The sequence below is a fragment of the Myotis myotis genome, unplaced genomic scaffold (genome assembly GCF_014108235.1).
Source record: "Myotis myotis isolate mMyoMyo1 unplaced genomic scaffold, mMyoMyo1.p scaffold_m19_p_6, whole genome shotgun sequence".
Taxonomy (NCBI): Eukaryota; Metazoa; Chordata; class Mammalia; order Chiroptera; family Vespertilionidae; genus Myotis; species Myotis myotis.
The window spans coordinates 85074001-85088739 of NW_023416368.1; the positions used below are offsets into that span (position 1 = coordinate 85074001).

The following is a 14739-nucleotide window of genomic DNA, read 5'->3' on the forward strand; positions in this document are numbered from 1 at the left end:
TCGATTTTATAGTAATAACTTTGCAGGTAGTCGTGAAGCAAAGTAAGGGAGAATTTTAATCTGTAGCAGTGGAAAATGTCAAGGTGTGAGCCATTAGCAATCATTTAGAGAGATTCTTACCAAGCATGACATTTTGGGGGTGGTGATGACTGGTATCCAAATAAAAAATACGAATTGACCTTTAAAAAGAATCTTACTCTCTGGCCGGTTTTCTCAGTGGTTAGAGCATTAGCATGGAACAGTCCTGGGTTCCATTCCTGGTCAAGGGCACATATCTGGGTTGCAGGTTTGATTACCAGCCCCAGTTGGGGTGCATGCGGGAGGCAACCAATTGATGTGTCTCTCTCACTTCGGTTTCTCTTTCTCTCCCCCCCCCCCCCCCCCCAAAACACCAATGAAAAAATACCAAGTGAGGATTAACAACAAAAAATACCTTATCATAGCCCTGGCTGGTGTGGCTAATTTGAGTGTCGCCCCATGCACAGAAAGGTCGCCGGTTGGATTCCCGATCAGGGCACATACCAGGTTGCAGGTTTGGTCCCCAGTTGGGGTGCCTACAGGAGGCAGCTGATTGATGTTTCTCTCTCATATCAATGTTTCTCTATTTTCCTCTTCCTCCTCTTTAAAAATCAATAAAAACTTTTTTAAAAAAAATCTTATCAAAGAGGAACAAATGATGAACTAAAAGGCATATTTGAGTTCATCTGCTCGACCTAAAAATGTAATTAGTGTCAATATTGAGAAGAAAATATTGATGCTAATTTGCTAACTTGACCTTTGAGAGAAACTCCACAAAGAAAAATGTAAAAGGTGAAATATGGAATGTGTAAAAACCCAATGAAAACAGTAGACTCCACCCTGCCCAGTGATTCAGTTGATTGGAACATCATCCTGTGCACCAAAAGGTTGTAGATTGGACTTCTGGTCAGGGCACCTGCCTAGGTTGTGGGCTCAATCCCCAGTTAGGGTGCATGCAGGAGGCAGCCAGTCAATGACAAAGGACATACCCTAGGGTGAGGATTAAAAAGATTCTCTCTAAAAAAAACAGTAGAGCCCATGTTTTTTCCTTAATGATGTTCTTGTGAGGGAAACTTAAAATTACCAAAATGAAGAAGACCCTTGAAGGTCAGTGGGGCAAGGATGGACTTTATGGAAAGTCATGCTGGTCTTTTGGATATCCGTGCGGAGAAGAACCTTGATGCTGCCTCACATTATATACATATATTAGTTTAAAATGGATAATAGATATAAATGTGAAGGGTACAGTTCTAGAAGAAGGCATGGGAGAAACTCTTCGTGGCCTTGAAGTAGGCAGACTTCCTCAACAGAACACAGATGCCACCACCCATAAAAGACTTCACTAACAGTAAGAACAACTGTTCATCAAAAGACACACTGCCCAGCTGGTATGGCTCAGTGGTTGAGTATTGACCCATGAACCAAGAGGTTGCTGGTTTGATAGCTGGACAGAGCACATGCCCGGGGTTTCAGGCTCAATCCCCAGTTGGGGGCGTGCTGGAGGCAGCCGAGGATGATGTTTCTCTCATTAATGTTTCTATCTCTATCCCTCTTCCTCTCTCTCTAAATATCAATAAAAACATATTTTTTAAAAAAAATAAAACACTCACGATAGTGAAAACTGCCACAGATTTGGGAAAGAAACCCAATTTTAAAATGGGCAAAAGGCATGAACAGACTTCTGGAAGGTGTCCCCATGAGCAATCAGCATATGAAAAGGTGATGGGGATCATTGCGTCAACAACATCAAATGAGTGTGAGATGCCTAAACAGAATGGCTACAGTTCCTTTGAGTGTATGAAGCAGTTGTACCTCACACTACTCAAGATGACATAAAGTTCAACATAAAGATGAACTTTCTGACCCAGCAACTCCAACCCTGATTATAAGCCCAGGAGAGCTGAGTGCATGTCCACCAAAGACTTGTACAAGCACATCCACAGCGGCTATGATAGTAACTGCCCCCAATGAAGTAGCCCAAATATAGTCCACCTCCAGGAGAATGTGTCGATGATCCAATTGTACAGCAGAATTCTAACAGCCACAAAACCAGAAATACCACTGCTCCTTCAATGAATCTTACGTTCTGTTGAGTGAAAGAAGCCAGAAACTAATGAGTACCTACTGTGTGCTTCCAGTTATATGAAGTTCAGAAGCTGATCCACCATGATGGGCATTGAATAGTGGTTACCTCAAGGTGGGGAATTGGCAGGGAAAGGCCATGAGGGAGCTTTCTGGGGTCTTGGGAATATTTGTCAGTCTGAGTGTATATGTGAAAATGTTCATAAAGGTATATACTTAAGATGTGTGCAGTGTCCTGTATAAGGTTATACCTCAATTTAAAAAGAAACACTTGGAGCCTGGCTGGCGTGGTTTAGTGGTTGAGGGTCGACCTATGAACCAGGAAGTCACGGTTCAATTCCTGGTCAGGGCACATGCCCAGGTTGCGGGCTCGATCCCCAGTGTGGAGCGTGGAGGAGACAGCCAATCAGTGATTCTTTCATCATTGATGTTTCTATCTCTCTCCCTCTCCCTTCCTCTCTGAGGTCAATAAAAATATATTTTAAAAAAGAAAGAAAGAAACACTTGGAAATGGCAGCCTGAATTTGTTAATGGGGCGTTAGATATTTTCAAACCAAAACATGTCAAATATCAGTGTACTTTCTTAGTCATCCTACAACTCACTGAAAAACCTTTCTCAGTCTCATATTTAGCTATATATCATGCGCCAAAAAATGGCGCATTTCCATAACAAATAGTTGTTCTCCCACTCTGTGTAAGGTTGGATGAAAAATCAGCCAATAAATGAAAACTAGCTTTTAGGGTTCAGTGACCCCTTGTAAAGACTGTTCTGTTGCAGAATGCTGAGATCCTGGTAGGGATTCTGAGATCCAGTTTGATGCTCCCAGCTGATGTCAGACCCACGTGGCAGGACACCTTATCAGAGGGTATGATGGTTTACATTTAATCTCACATCCCCCTGGTATGCATAGTGTCACAGAACTTGGGAGTTCTCCATTAGACAAGAAAGAACTATAAAGGAGTTACAAGGGGGACTGCAAGTGTGACCATTAAAGGAGGCTACCATGCCCTGGCCTTGGGAAGCATTTGGTTCAAATTTGGAGCACAGCCGTCCACTTGCTGGTTTGCTAGTGGTCATACGGGAAGAGATCAAGTGTGCACATAAACTCAGGAAAACAGGCGGTTTTCCTGGTTGAAAAGTTACCTCATTTGGCAGATACTTTCAAAGACATTTGGGTACAAAGTTTACCTACTTAATGGATAATATTTCTGATGATAATATTTCTTAAAAAACTGAATTTGAAACCATGGGGAAAACAACAACGTGGTTCACCCTGTTGAGGGGTTAAGTGACAATCCATAGACCACCCTCACTTCTGACACCTCTGCAGAGTTCAGGGGTCCCCAAGACCACCCTCAGGCTTGAGGATTCTCTAGAAAAATCTCAGAGCTCTCTGAAAGGTGTTATACTCATGATTATAGTTTATTAATTACAGCAAAAGCATACAGATTAAAACCAGCTAAAGGAAGAGGTACATGGAGCAGCATCCAGGAGAGCTCCGTGCCTCGAGCTTCCTCGCCCCACGGAGTCCCAGACAGCACTGGCAACATCATGAAACAACAGGCACAGCATTGCCAGCTGGGAATCCTGTGTCTGGGGTTTTTATTGGAATTTAGTCGCACTGACACGACTGACTGCCCATGTGGCAGACATCTCCAGCCCTCTGTAGGTTGAGCCGATACCATATGACCAGTGCCCCTGCCCTAAATCACATTCTCAGACTATCTGGGCCCAATGTGCCCATCAGGCAGGACACTCCAGGGGGGTTGAGAGATGGTCTCCCTGGAGCCTGGGGCGAAGGCCAGACCTCTCTCTGGGATAAATTTTTTTGCAACTACATGTCACACACTGAGAAGATTCCAAAGAACTAGTCACTGTGCCACACCAAGGAACTGGGGTGCAATAAAATTGGAGGTTGCCTAACTCGCACTTTCTTGTCTCAAACTTTCAATTGCTCCTTTCCAAAAGAGAAAATGAAACTTTTGGATTTTTTTTTTTTCCATTGCTTTCTACAACCCTATAATTAGCTAAATTCTATACTTGAGTTCCATCTAGAGCCTGAGGTTACAACTGGGTTTTTCCTAGACCCCAAAGAATGATATCAGGACGATGTCAGCTTTTGCAATCAGAGTCAGGAGCCTGCCTGTGGAGCAGGAGGATGTGGTGCTGCTGTTACTGACCAGAGGCACCACAGGTGGGAGCCAGGGTTGCACCTTGTTGCGGTGACTCGCCTGAAGTGGCTCAGCTCTGCCTCTGCTGCACGTCTGAGCAGGGATGTCCGTCCGTCAGCTGGCATCACTCCAAATGTTGCTTTTCACTGTTTGTTTCAAGATGCCCCACTTATATTTAAATACCAGTGCAATCTTGTATAATACTCCCTTTGTATTTACATTCTTGTCCATATGAAGGGAATGTCCTGTCTTGTAAGCTTAGCTTCCTTCACATGTGTCAGATTCAGGGCTGCCTTGCCCCTCCCTCCCAAGACCCCATGCGCCCTGTGAGTGGCACTTCCTGGAGTTGTGTGGGAGTCTGGCCTTCACAGCCACAGCAGCCTCAAATGGGTTGTGGTGAAAATGCACTGTGAGCAGTAGGGCCCCTGGAGAGTATAGTACTGTGCCTTTGACCTGTGCTGGCACAGATGGCCCCAGGGCCCTGGTGGCCGCAGGTAGAAGTGCTTCATAAGCAGAGCCTGAGGACAGCAGGAGCCCGCCAGGGGAGAGGGAAGGATTGTCACAGGTAGAGGAGACAGCGTGTGCAGCCTGGAGGCTGAGTGCACAGGTTTCCCCGACCAGAGGAAGCTGAGGGGCCCCCACAGGGGTCAAGTCAGAGTGCCGGGCGTCACAGGTGCCTTCTTGATGATTAGAAATCTCAAATGGCATCAAAGAATCCACTGGTCAACAGCCAAACTCGAAATTGGAACTAAGAGTTTGCACTTCAGACGTAAACATACAAGTCAGGCAGGCTCCTGGGTCAGGTTGGTTCTTAGTCGTGGGGCTGTGAGTGCTGCCAGTTGGTGTCTTCGCTTCTTGATCCTTCAGAAGCCAGTCAGCAGGGGTGCAGATACCGTGGGGGCCCCGGAGAAGTGCATTTGCTGAGGTGCTGCCTCGGCAGGCAGGCCCCAGAGGGCCCCATACAACCTTTTGTGTACCCCCAGGCCGCAGTAGCTGTAGGGGCTGTGGGGCGAGTGTCACAGAGATCTGGTTTCAATGTGCGTGTCTCTGCCTATTTCCAAGTCCGCGGCACAAAAATTGAAGCCCCTGTGTGGGGTAATAGAGACCCCCAATGAGATAACATGGGCCGGGCATGCAACTCAGAGACCACTGAGTGAGGAAGGGCCCAGCCAGATCCCCCGTCAGCCCAGGCCTGGACCTAATGGGCACTGCCCAGGGCCTGCAGGCCTTTCCCTTTGCCCCTGCACCTCCATTGTTAGAATCAAAAAGAAGGTGACTCTTCAGAGTTGAAAGGTTATGCCTTGATTTACAAGAAAAACTGGAACAACTTAAGCCCAGGACAGGTGGTCAGGTTGAAGCATTCTTAGGAGAGGTCACTACAGGTGGCTCCAAGATCCTCAGGACCGGCCCCTGGAGGGGAGAGGGCAGAGGGTGGGAGCTGTAGGGGGCAGGGAGGCCTCAGGGTTCCCTAGCCCTGAGAAGGCCCCAGCCCAGAATGGATGTCTCCAGAGGAGGAGGCGGCTCTGCCTGCGGGCCCAGGTCTGGGGTCAGCGCTATCTGCTCGGCACCCCGCCGGGAGTTTCACCTGAGAGGCACCGAAATGAGATGTCTTAGAAAAGTGCTGATCCCATCATCAAGCCCCGGGCCAGCCTGAGAGTGGGTGCAGGCTGGGCTGAGGGCCCAGTGGGGCTCAGAGCCACAGGAGGATTAGCCAGGTGCCCGTGGAGCAGTGCTGTGGTTCTGAGCCTGCCATAGAATTCGCTGGAATAAGCTCCACCTGCCTTGTTTATTGGACTGTTTATCATGCAAAACAAAACAGGTTTAGAGGGGGCTTAAAACTAGAATTACATAAAGCTTCAAACAGGACAGGGACAGATACCTGGACTCTGGAAATAAGTAGATTTGGGTGAACAGGTTGAACCTTGATTCCCCCTCAACCCCCTTCTGCCTCCGTGGAGTCCTGTCCAGGTGAGAACCTTCTGAAGTGCTCAGTGCATTTTGTCAAGCTTGTGCTACTCCTGTATGCAAGGAAAACAGAAAAGGGGTGTTCATGACAATAGGAGATACTAAACAGGTAACACAGGAGGTATGAAATGAATGGGGGGGAAAGGATGGGAAAAAAGGTCCGAAGATGCGGTCGAGTAAGTGAGAAATCACAAAAGAGGGTAAAATTTAAAATTAAGCCAAGAGACAGTTGGATAAAAAGATGAATTGAGAAATGTTGAACTTCTGAGGTGAAACTAGTTAAAAATATAAGTTAACCAAGGTGAAAAATTAGCTGGAGGGAAGGAAGAAAGAGTGGGTGTGAGGTCTCTAGGTAGGTGTGGAAGTGGTCCATCAGCCCTGTACCGCAGTGGCAGTTTCCCTGGCTGCTGACCCCAGACACCCCCCACCCATTCTCTGCATAGACCAGAGGACCCCAGTACCCTCAGTTCCCAATGTGGGGATCCTGCAGTCCGTGGCACACCAGAAGGAGCTTGAGGCCCTCTCTACCATAGACCTACCTGCTCAGCACTCAAAGCTGCTGACATGGATAAATTCAGAAAATCAAGCACAATTTTTTTTTAATATATTTTATTGATTTTTTACAGAGAGGAGGGGAGAGAGATAGAGAGTTAGAAACATCGATGAGAGAGAAACATCGATCAGGTGCCTCCTGCACACCCCCTACTGGGGATGTGCCCGCAACCAAGGTACATGCCCTTGACTGGAATCGAACCTGGGACCTTTCAGTCCACAGGCTGACGCTCTATCCACTGAGCCAAACCGGGTAAGGCTCAAGCACAATTCTTAAGTCCATGGTCCCCTAGCTCTGCAGAAAGTGGCCTTGGGCCTCCCTGCACTCACATGACCACCTCCGCAGGCCTCTGAGAAATGCTCTCTGCAGTGCCATAAACCTGTCACGGGCACTCTGTTCTTTGTCCTGGTCACCCACAGCTAATGTCTTCTGAGCGCCTGCCACAGCACAATGCAGCCTGCTTGAGAAAAGGGCCCAGTGTGAGTTGCATGCCTGGCCCATGTTATCTCATTGGGGGTCTCTATAATCCCACACGGGCTTCAATTTTTGTGCCGCGGACTTGGAAATAGGCAGAGAGACGCACATTGAGACCAGATCTCTGTGACACTCGCCCCACAGCCCCACATGCCACACCTAGGAGCGAGTCTGGATTATGATCCAGCTTCTGCTGCTTGCTCTGTGACCCGGGCCTTCTGTCTTTCTCTCTCAAAGCTCAGATCTTGCCTCCAAAATTCGTGTTTCAAACTAAGTGGTTTCCCGGTTTGGGTTACTTGGAGGGGGAGTCAGGATTTTTAAAAAATGAGATTTGGAATTTATATTTGAACTAGATTGAGACATGCACCCCCAGATGTGTTGTTGGCTCATTTGGACCTATCAGCTCGCTAGACAATCACCATCGGAACCTACAGCCCATGTAGCCCTTGGCATTCGGACCCTGCAACAAAGCCCCCACCCTCTCTCTGCAGTGGAAGAGTGTGGAATGCAGGGCAGCCTACATACCATTCTCACTGGTGAATATCATTTCCCTCTCACTCATGCTTAGAATTTTTTCTGTACCTCAAAGCTGTAAATTTAACACCAAAATAGATCTTTTAAAGGTGGATGCTCAACTGGTAGAGGCTCTTAGTAAATATTTGTAAATAAGTGCATCTGCCCCAGACTTCTTACTTTTCTAATCCTTAAGATATCCTTGCCAAAACCGGTTTGGCTCAGTGGATAGAGCGTCGCCCTGCGGACTGAAAGGTCCCAGGTTCGATTCCGGTCAAGGGCATGTACCTGGGTTGCGGGCACATCCCCAGTAGGAGATGTGCAGGAGGCAGCTGATCGATGTTTCTCTCTCATCGATGTTTCTAACTCTCTATCTCTCTCCTTTCCTCTCTTTAAAAAATAAATAAAAAAAATTTAAAAAAAAAAAAAAAAAAAAGATATCCTTGACTTGGTAATGTGTCCAAAAATTAAGACTAGGAAATAATTCTATACTAGTACAACTAACTCCATTTTAATGTGTTTCATCAATTCATTTTCAAACTTTGTTTATCGAGTACCTTCTGAGATTTGTTTCACATAAATACTTTGCTAAATCAGGTTTGAAAATACTGAGTTGCTCATATCCAGGACCTTTCTTGGCTCAGTTCACTGGTTGAGAGTCAAAATAGAAAATGGTCTAGAAGGTGTCATTGAGAGATGGCATAGGAACATTGTCTGAACTGGACTCTAGGAAGGGGAGCAGGGCTGAGGGAGTCCTTCCAGGCAGACTGGAACCACTTATATCTTGAGCACCATCTTCAATCAATTGCTTGTGCCTGCCTGAGACCGTGGGAGCGCAAGGGATAGCGCTGTGATCACTTTTTTATGTCTGCCCTGTCAGAGGATGTGGAAGTAAGGACACCGAGCAGTCTGGTACCATTGCTGTTACATTCTTTGTTGTTTCACACCAGGGGTCAGCAAACCAAATCTGCAAATCAGCAGCAAAGACAAAAAAATCTGCCCTGGCCAGTTTGATTCAGTGGTTCTATTCCTGATCAAGGGCACATACTTGGGCTGCAGGTTTCAATCCCTGCCCCGTATGGGTGCATGCAGTAGTAACCAATCAGTGTGTCCTTCTCACATTGATGTCCCCCCCCCCCCCTAAAAACATTTGGAAAAAATATCCTTGGGTGAAGGTTAAAAAAAAAATCTGGCCTGCCACCTGTGTATGGATAGCTTGTGGATTAAGAATGGTGGTGTTTTTTAGATGATTTTGAGAAAATTAAAAGACTACTATCTCATGATGTGAAATTCAGATTTCATTGTTTATAAATAAAGTTTTATTGGAACACTGTCAGAGCCCATTCGCCTGTAAAGTCTGTGGCTGCTTTTGTGCAACAATGGCCAATTGAGTAATTGTGACAGATATGGTATGGCCCACGAAGCCTAAAATATTTACAGTGACTTTTAACAGAAAAGGGTTGCTGACCCTTGATTTAGAGTGGGGTATGATATAGGAGGTAGAGTCGCTGACTTAGCCTAGGGGACTTCTTCTCAAGTCCTGCCTGCCACCAATTTTCTGTGTGTGTCTGTAGCCATCTTTCATAGCCTCTCTGGTTGTTTCCATCTGTTTAGCGAAGGGCACTGATAGATGATCCCTTAGATACTGAAAGTCCATGGTTCTGTATTTTCAGGCTCTGATATTCTCTTCTGATTCTTTGTTCCTCTTCCAGGAGTTATAATTTTATTTTAAGGATAAACCAAATAATATACTCAAAGGGATGTGTCAGTTCAGACTTTTGGCTTCTGCATGTCTAAGCCTTAAGGCAGAGTCAGAATGTTTTTGGCCTGGAGGCCATGGAGGAGTTAGTGAAGACTAGTTCTTGGGATCTAGAGTCGTCAGTCACCTCTCTCCTCCCACGGTTCTCATGGCTGAACCATGGCTACCACAAGCGACTGCTGCTTCCCCGGCTGGTGGTAGAAAATCCCAGAAAAGGACTGATTGGCTGGCTGGTGCTGTGGTCCTGCTTGATGATAGTCAGCCCCACCAGAACCCCAAGTTAGTGTAGGGGAGAGCACTTTTCCACAGAGAGGCAAACACTGTGCAGGTTAAATAATAAGGGTCCCACCAAGGCTATTCAAGCTCCAAGGAGAAGGGCTTGTAAAATTAGACAAGGCTTTGGTCTCTCTGAGCACCTCCTGCGTATCATGTCCCTGTTGTAGTGATGGGGACTGGGCAGTGACGAGGTTGAGGGAAGTCCCTGCTCTGGGAGCTGACATCTAGAGGTAGAATAACATCATCATTTTTCTGAATAACATCATCATTTTTCTCATCATCATATGGATTGTCAGCAACAGCCATGGTTGCTGTTGCCAAACCAGTGACAACCTGAGCTAGAGGCATTAGGGCCATGGGAGGCTGATCCTGACAGCTTCATGGTTCTTCCAGACTCCTTCATTTCCATCCCACCCCTGCCAGGACTGCCAGACATGGGGCAGGGCTGGGGATGGAGTTCCGAACAACTCTGTCTGCAGCAGCTTTTTCAGAGCAAGTCTCACAAGTAGGAGGCTATTGCGGTGTAATCTGCAGTGGGACTCCTGGTAGTTGCTTCCAGAGTCTTTTCTATAGCAGGATGGTATATAAATGACTGCACGGGGTTGGGGGTGGTGAGGCACCCTGGTTAGAGGTGACCTTCGTGAGACCCAGGTTCAAGCCCTGCCCTGTGACCCTGAGACTTTCACCCTGCACTCTCTCTTCCTCCATTCATCAAATGTTTATTGAGGACCTGCTGCATACTAGGCTTTGTTCCAGGTGCCACAGACAGAGTAGTGAATAAAACAGGCAAGGTCTCTGCCCTCTTGACTCATGTTCTGGGTGTGGTGGGATGAATGGTAACTTCTATGGACAGAAACTAACCAGGGCAACTGGCCTTATATCCAATCATGTAAATAGGTGAAAATATCCAAGAAGAAAATGCAATATCTTTGTGACCTGGGAGTAGTCAAAGATTTCTCTAACAGGGTAGGAGAAACACCAGTTATAAGAGGAAATACTGATAAATTAGACTTTGATTAACACTAGTATCTATTCACCAAAAGACCATCCAGGGAGTAAGAAGACACACCATAGATTGGAGAAGGGGTTTGCAATAAATATGTCCAACAGAGCACTCCCAGGGGAAGCAAAGACATGAACAGGTGTGCCTGACAGGCTGTCGGACCCCAGTGCACCTGTGAAAAGGTGGAAATGTGAATTAAAACCACAAAGCGATAATGCACAGCAGGACGTAGACCACCCACATCGAGGAGCGACAGGAGCAAATGCAGCTGCACAGAACCAGGACGCTCACCTGCTGCTGGAGGAGTGGACACGGGCTCAGTAGCTACCGAAGCTGGATGTCCTCTGCCCCGTGACCCAGCACTTCTGCCCCCAGGTAAATTCCCAAGAGATGCGAGCCAAAAAGTCAGACACAAGTGTCCACAGCCACTTGTTTTATATAATATCCCAAAGCAGACAAGCCTGGTGCCCCGCAACAGCAGATGGACAAGTGGACCACGGGGGTGCCTGCTCTGGAGCACAAGGCAGTTAACAAACAGTGAACTGCTACACACGCCAATGGATAAATCTCATGGATGACAGTGAGGGGCACTGCCAGGCCTGGGGGCTCACCCTGTGTGATCCTGTAACATCAAGTTCAAGAAAAAGCCAAGCTCAGTCAGTGTCAAAGGTCAGGGAGGCTCCCAGGAGCCTTGGGCACCTCAGGGAGCCAAGTGCTGAAGATGTGTACCTTTGTCTTACAGCTCACGCCTCCTTTTTTATTAAGAGGTCTGAGGGCAAGGTGGACAGAGGTCAGAGCACTCTCAGGAGAAGGTGACATTTATGCTGCGGTGAGGGCAGGATCCTGGGTTTCTTAGGAGAGCAGTGACGTGGGCCCTGACGTGGGTGTGAGGAGGTAGAGATGGACGCGACATCAGAGGCCATGGGTAGTCCATCCTGGAGGACTGTGCGGCTGTCAGAAGGACTTTGGGATTTATTTACAGGAGGTGGAGAGCTGTGGGGTGTCCACCTCTGATAAAGAGATGAGGAGGGCCCGGCCGGTATGGCTCAATGGTTGAACATCAACTATGAACCAGGAGGTCACTGGTTCAATTCCTGGTCAGGGCACATGCCCAAGTTGTGGGCTCTATCCCCAGTGTGGGGTGTGCAGGAGGCATCTCATCATTGATGTTTTATCACTCTCCTCCATTCTCTGAAATTAACAATTTTTTTTTTTTTTAAGAGAGATGGATGGTGGTTGTTGAGTCAATCTGGATGGCTCTTGATCTCAAGCCAATGGCTTGGGGTTTAGTGGACTGACTCTCTAAGGGTCTTCTGAGCAATTAAAATCTTAAATCAGTGGCTTTCCAAGAAGCCTTGGCTGTCTGAGAGAGGATAGTTTTAAAAGACCCTGTGATCCTGGCACCCTCTCCCTCCTTGTGTACACCCAGGTCAAGGCTATCTGCACTCAGAGCTCATTACAGCTGAGAAGGGCTGGTGGCAGGTGGGCCTTTATTCCTCAAAGACTCAATTCCCCCCAAAGGTTTATAAGAGGAGGCCCTGTTTCTTTGCTTTTAAACAATTTCTTAGGGTGCAGAGGAGAGGGGGTTTTGCTATGAAACTTTCTGCTCTATTACAGCACTAGAGTTCCTCCTCTGGAGGGCCACACACACCCCTGAGGCCGGCTACCTGCATGGATTTCACGGGTGACAGGGCGTGTGGCCAGGCTCCACTGGCCCTGGCACTGCACGCAGGGCTTTTCAAGCTGGAAGTCTGTGCCCATTAGTGGGCTGTGAAGTGAATTTTGTGGGTCCCACCTGGCCTTTCTCAGTGAGATAGAGTAGAAATCAGAGTCCGTTGCACTTTGTAAGGAGACTAATGCCCCACAGAACTTGTTATTTTACACGTGTGGGTGAGAGTCCTGGGTCAGAGTGTAAAATGCAATGCTCCCCAACGTCGTGCCAAAGTGTGGGATGACACTGCCGTGAGAAAGGAGGGCTCTTTGCGTGTTTTGTTACCTGTTCTCAGTTTTGGAGTTGACATAAATGAATTGCAGTTGCTTGTTGCCAAACCACCCACCCGCCTGTTCATGAGAGAAAGGAAGCCTGTGTCAGGGAGGAGCTCCCTGGCTGGGAAGGGCAGCCTGGAGGGCGTGTGCCCTCCCTCACACCTGGTGTGACACCTGGACCCTGCACAGGGCAGGAAAGAAAGCGGGAGGCAGCCACTGACTGGTGTCCTCACGTAACACTGGGAGGAAGGCAAGGCCCGAGGTGGGCTGTGTCCTGCCAGGCAGGCTGAACTTTTGCCTTAGTTCCTTCATCACAACAGTTGAAATAACAGTGTGATGCGAACCCGTGTTACAGTGTGTCTGGCCCACAGCAAGTGAAGGCAGTTGTCCAGGGCAAGTAAGGTGCAGGGCCCGGGTTCCAGCCCGTCTTTCAGGCCAGGGCCCTCATGATGCACAGAAACCCCAGATGAACAAAGGCTTCCAGGGATCCCACCGGGAACAGCCTCGGGGAGGTGGCGCTGGCCAAGCTGCTCCTGAAGGCCATTGTGAAATGGGGGCATCCAGCAACAAAACCCGAAGGGCAGTTGTGTTGTCGCTACTGTCTTCCAGAATAGTAAACAAAAACAGGAGTGGGGGCAAGCGTTGGGCTGGAGTGGGCGGCCTGCTCTGTCCTTTGAGAATTCTGTTGAAAAGAAAAGGAAAGCAGTCGGGCCAAAGGGGCGCAGCCCACGGGCAGCTCTGGGCCCGAGTCCACGGCCTCCGTTGTGACTGAAAAGCCCGCGCGGTGAGCAGCCGGAAGGAGGGGGCGGGGCGGCAGAGGGGCCAGACGTTCTGGCAGCAGGACCTGGATAAAAGCGCAGCCGGAATGTGGGCGCCTGGGTGGGGAGACAGGCTGGCAGAGCAAGGCGGTCACCAGGTCACCAACTCCCCGGATGGCCCTGGGCCTCTGCTGGCTGTTTTGGAGCCCCAGCAGGACGGAACCCCTGGGGCACGTTAGGTTCCTGGAGGCAGAACCGCCACCTGCAGGCTGGCTGAACAGCAGGGGGACTGACGCGGGGGCATTGTCGTCTCCCTTGGTCCTTCAGGCCTGAATCCAGCCCCTGTTCACTCCCTCCCCGGGATGATGTCTCATCTGAGCTGCTGTCCCTAGTACAGAGCCAGGCTCAGGTGTGGCGCAACCTGCTGGCCTGCTGCACAGGTTTCTCCACGAGTGAGACCCAGGAGTGGGTGCAGGAGGCCGGGTCATCTCTCATGGGTACACATGCCACATCTTTCCTCAGCTCCCTGTGGGGAACAAGGAAGCTGAGGAAAGGGCTAGAAAACAGCTTTTATCTTTCCTTAACATCTTGCTGGGGGGCATCTTTCTTCCTGGGTTTTTGCCAGCTTCTCTGAAGGTCACTGCTCCTAAGTGCTGCCTGCAAGAGACACAACGTGTTTGCAAACGGTCACTTCTTTGCAAATGCTGGTGCTCAGTGCTCCCAGCACCGAGCAAACTGATACTTGCCTCGTGCATAATCGTGATCTGTCCAGTGCCGAGGCTGGCTTGGTGTGGCACGAGGGCTGAGGGGGTCGGGGAAGTTGGGTGAGCTCAGAGCCTGGATTGAAATACATCCCTGGCCTCTCCATGCATGGTTGCCACTCAGGAATGTTCCAGAGCTCTCAAGACAGCACAGGTACAGGAAATAACTCCTAAGCCGGCTTTGACTTTCTCACCCTCTCTGGCATCAAACCATGAAGGGGGGTGGGGTTCCCCCAGTTGGCAGGGCCTGTGAGTAATGTCCATTCTGCTCCCTTACAGTAGTAGTGGACGTCAGCTCAGCGAGGTGTTCATCCAGCTGCCCTCCCGCAAGGAGCTGCCTGAGTACTACGAGCTCATCCGCAAGCCCGTGGACTTCAAAAAGATTAAGGTAACCCCCGCGTGGGCGGGGGGCTCTCTCA

General features: G+C 48.8%; 1 protein-coding gene across 7 annotated transcripts in view; it reads left to right on the forward strand.

Moving 5' to 3' along the window:
• The window catches only part of SMARCA4 (SWI/SNF related, matrix associated, actin dependent regulator of chromatin, subfamily a, member 4), a 69915-nt gene that overhangs the window by 49907 nt on the left and 5269 nt on the right, over positions 1-14739 (forward strand). For 5 of the 7 annotated variants that reach the window (XR_004968161.1, XR_004968162.1, XM_036312787.1 and 2 more), the window contains one exon: positions 14600-14708. Coding sequence is in view for 5 of the 7 variants with exons in the window: in XM_036312787.1 (XP_036168680.1) it covers positions 14600-14708 (109 nt within the window). In the remaining 2 variants the exon portion in view is untranslated. The remainder of the gene's footprint in view (positions 1-14599; positions 14709-14739) is intronic. The other 2 variants (XM_036312788.1, XM_036312791.1) reach the window with 1 other exon arrangement.